The 1,978-nt window shown below is 49.1% G+C and overlaps 1 protein-coding gene across 1 annotated transcript; it reads left to right on the top strand.

Annotated features, from left to right (window-relative positions):
* The first annotated feature begins 217 nt into the window (after positions 1–217).
* On the top strand, positions 218–1,741 carry cebpb (CCAAT enhancer binding protein beta). The gene has a single exon (XM_052563866.1). The coding sequence runs from the start codon at positions 427–429 to the stop codon at positions 1,261–1,263; it is 837 nt and encodes a 278-aa protein (XP_052419826.1). The 5' UTR covers positions 218–426; the 3' UTR covers positions 1,264–1,741.
* The last annotated feature ends 237 nt before the right edge of the window (positions 1,742–1,978 follow it).

Raw genomic sequence — 1,978 nt, 5'->3', positions numbered from 1 at the left:
GGTAGACGGTTAAGCATGTGTTCCTAGGAAAGCCTAAACTCATCAAATTCGTATCTGTTTATGCCGTGTTTATTTTCTATTGTTATTCCCTCGTGTGTTTAAAGACCCCAATTGTGAGCTCTAAGTGTGTCTGCGGTTAAAACCAGAAAAACGCGTCACACCAAACAGAGAATCGCCGCCCCTCTCACACCCCTATAAACACCCCTTTCGGAGGCATGGGAACTGACTCGAGCTCTCCAGCAAGCGCTGGGCAAGCAACCTATCACCTACATCACTAGACAAAAGTAATCCAGTTATTGCTGCCGACGGAAGACTCTCGAATTTTTGCGTGAGTTTTGCGCTGCTGTCGGTGACACTTGCGAAGTTGTCAGGGGAAGGCGAGACCCTGATCTCCGTCCTGCCGCAATCCGGCGGGTGTTAAGATCCATGGAAGTGGCCGGTTTTTACGAGGGGGACTACCTCGCTTTCCACAGCACTAACGCCAGCAGCAGTCCGGTCAGCGACGGCATTTGCAAGCAGCCTACGAACGGCTCCATGACGAAGCTTCATGACATTTCTGAGCACGAGAAAGCCATAGACTTCAGCATCTATTTGGACTCACCCCAGTACCAGCACCTGGCCAGCCAAGACGAAGCCCGGCACCGCGCACTGGGAATCTACAGCGACTTTCTCTCTGAGGAAAACAAGAGCAAGAGAGCGGCGTTACAGAGTTACAAGAACTACATCTCGCTGACAGAGCGGGACTCGAACCAGCTGACGTATCCGGAGCTCCAGGAGACGCGCATAGACGCCGTGTTCAGCCCAGACTTTCTAGGCAGCTTTGCCAAAACTAACTGGCGACACGAAGAACCGCCAATGGATGGTCCTGGGGGCTTTGACATGCGCTCGTATCTGCAGTACCAGAACGCTCCTAGCGGCAGCCTGGGTAACATTTCCACCGCGTCCTCCTCCTGCTCGAGTCCGCCAGGTACACCTGCGCCGCCAGGTAAGGGAAGATCACCTCAGTCTGGCGGCAAGATGGCCTCTGGCGGCAAAGGGAAGAAGAGGCTGGAGAAAGACAGCGAAGAGTACAGACAGCGGCGCGAGAGGAACAATCTCGCCGTTCGCAAGAGCAGAGACAAAGCCAAAATGCGCAACATGGAGACGCAGCACAAAGTGCTGGAGCTCGCGGCCGAGAACGACCGGTTACAGAAGCGCGTGGAGCAGCTGTCGCGCGAGCTGGCGACGCTGCGCAACCTGCTCTCCGCCACCGGCCAGTGCTGACGGGACTCTCGCTGTGCTTAGTGACTGTCATTGACTTTCAAGAGTGCAAAATTTGCAACAAAAGTTTTCTGTGATTCGTTTAATAACGGGCGAGCAATCGCTCGTTCGACGCGTTTACAACCGAGAAAGAAAAACAGTAGTGGACTGTGCGCCTGGATTGCGCAATATCCCACCGTGTGCTCGGCATAACTCTGGTAATCTTGAAACCCTGTCATGTATTTCGTCTGTAAAGTATTTTTGTACGGGTTTTAAAGTGAGATATCTGCTGTTTAATATTCTGTTATTTAAATTCTTTTCGCCATATCTGGGGCAGCGGTTGTCATGGGAAGAGTTGTACTGTACTGCAGAGGTATGATGCAACTCATTGTAACAGTATTGGAAACGCAGTGAAGTAGTCTTATGAAAATGATAAAGATACAACTGGTCTACTGCTATATACTATTTTATTGAATTAAAAAATGTTTTTACTGTACTGGAATCCTGTGTGTCTGATCACATTTTATTACTGCTTTCAAAATCATATTAGTACACACCCATCCATTCACCCACAGCTGCTGAGATTCGTTTTCCATTATGCAGTGAATACTCCTGGTTTCACTTGAGCTGGCTTCTTTTAAACAGTGCATATACATGTCAAACTCTATACACATCAAGACATATTAATCATTCACATTTACTTGATAGAAATCTCCTGTTTCGTGACTGGAATTTCTGA

The sequence above is a fragment of the Carassius gibelio genome, chromosome B8 (genome assembly GCF_023724105.1).
Source record: "Carassius gibelio isolate Cgi1373 ecotype wild population from Czech Republic chromosome B8, carGib1.2-hapl.c, whole genome shotgun sequence".
NCBI classification, from domain to species: domain Eukaryota; kingdom Metazoa; phylum Chordata; class Actinopteri; order Cypriniformes; family Cyprinidae; genus Carassius; species Carassius gibelio.
This window is presented reverse-complemented; position numbering and strand designations above follow the sequence as displayed.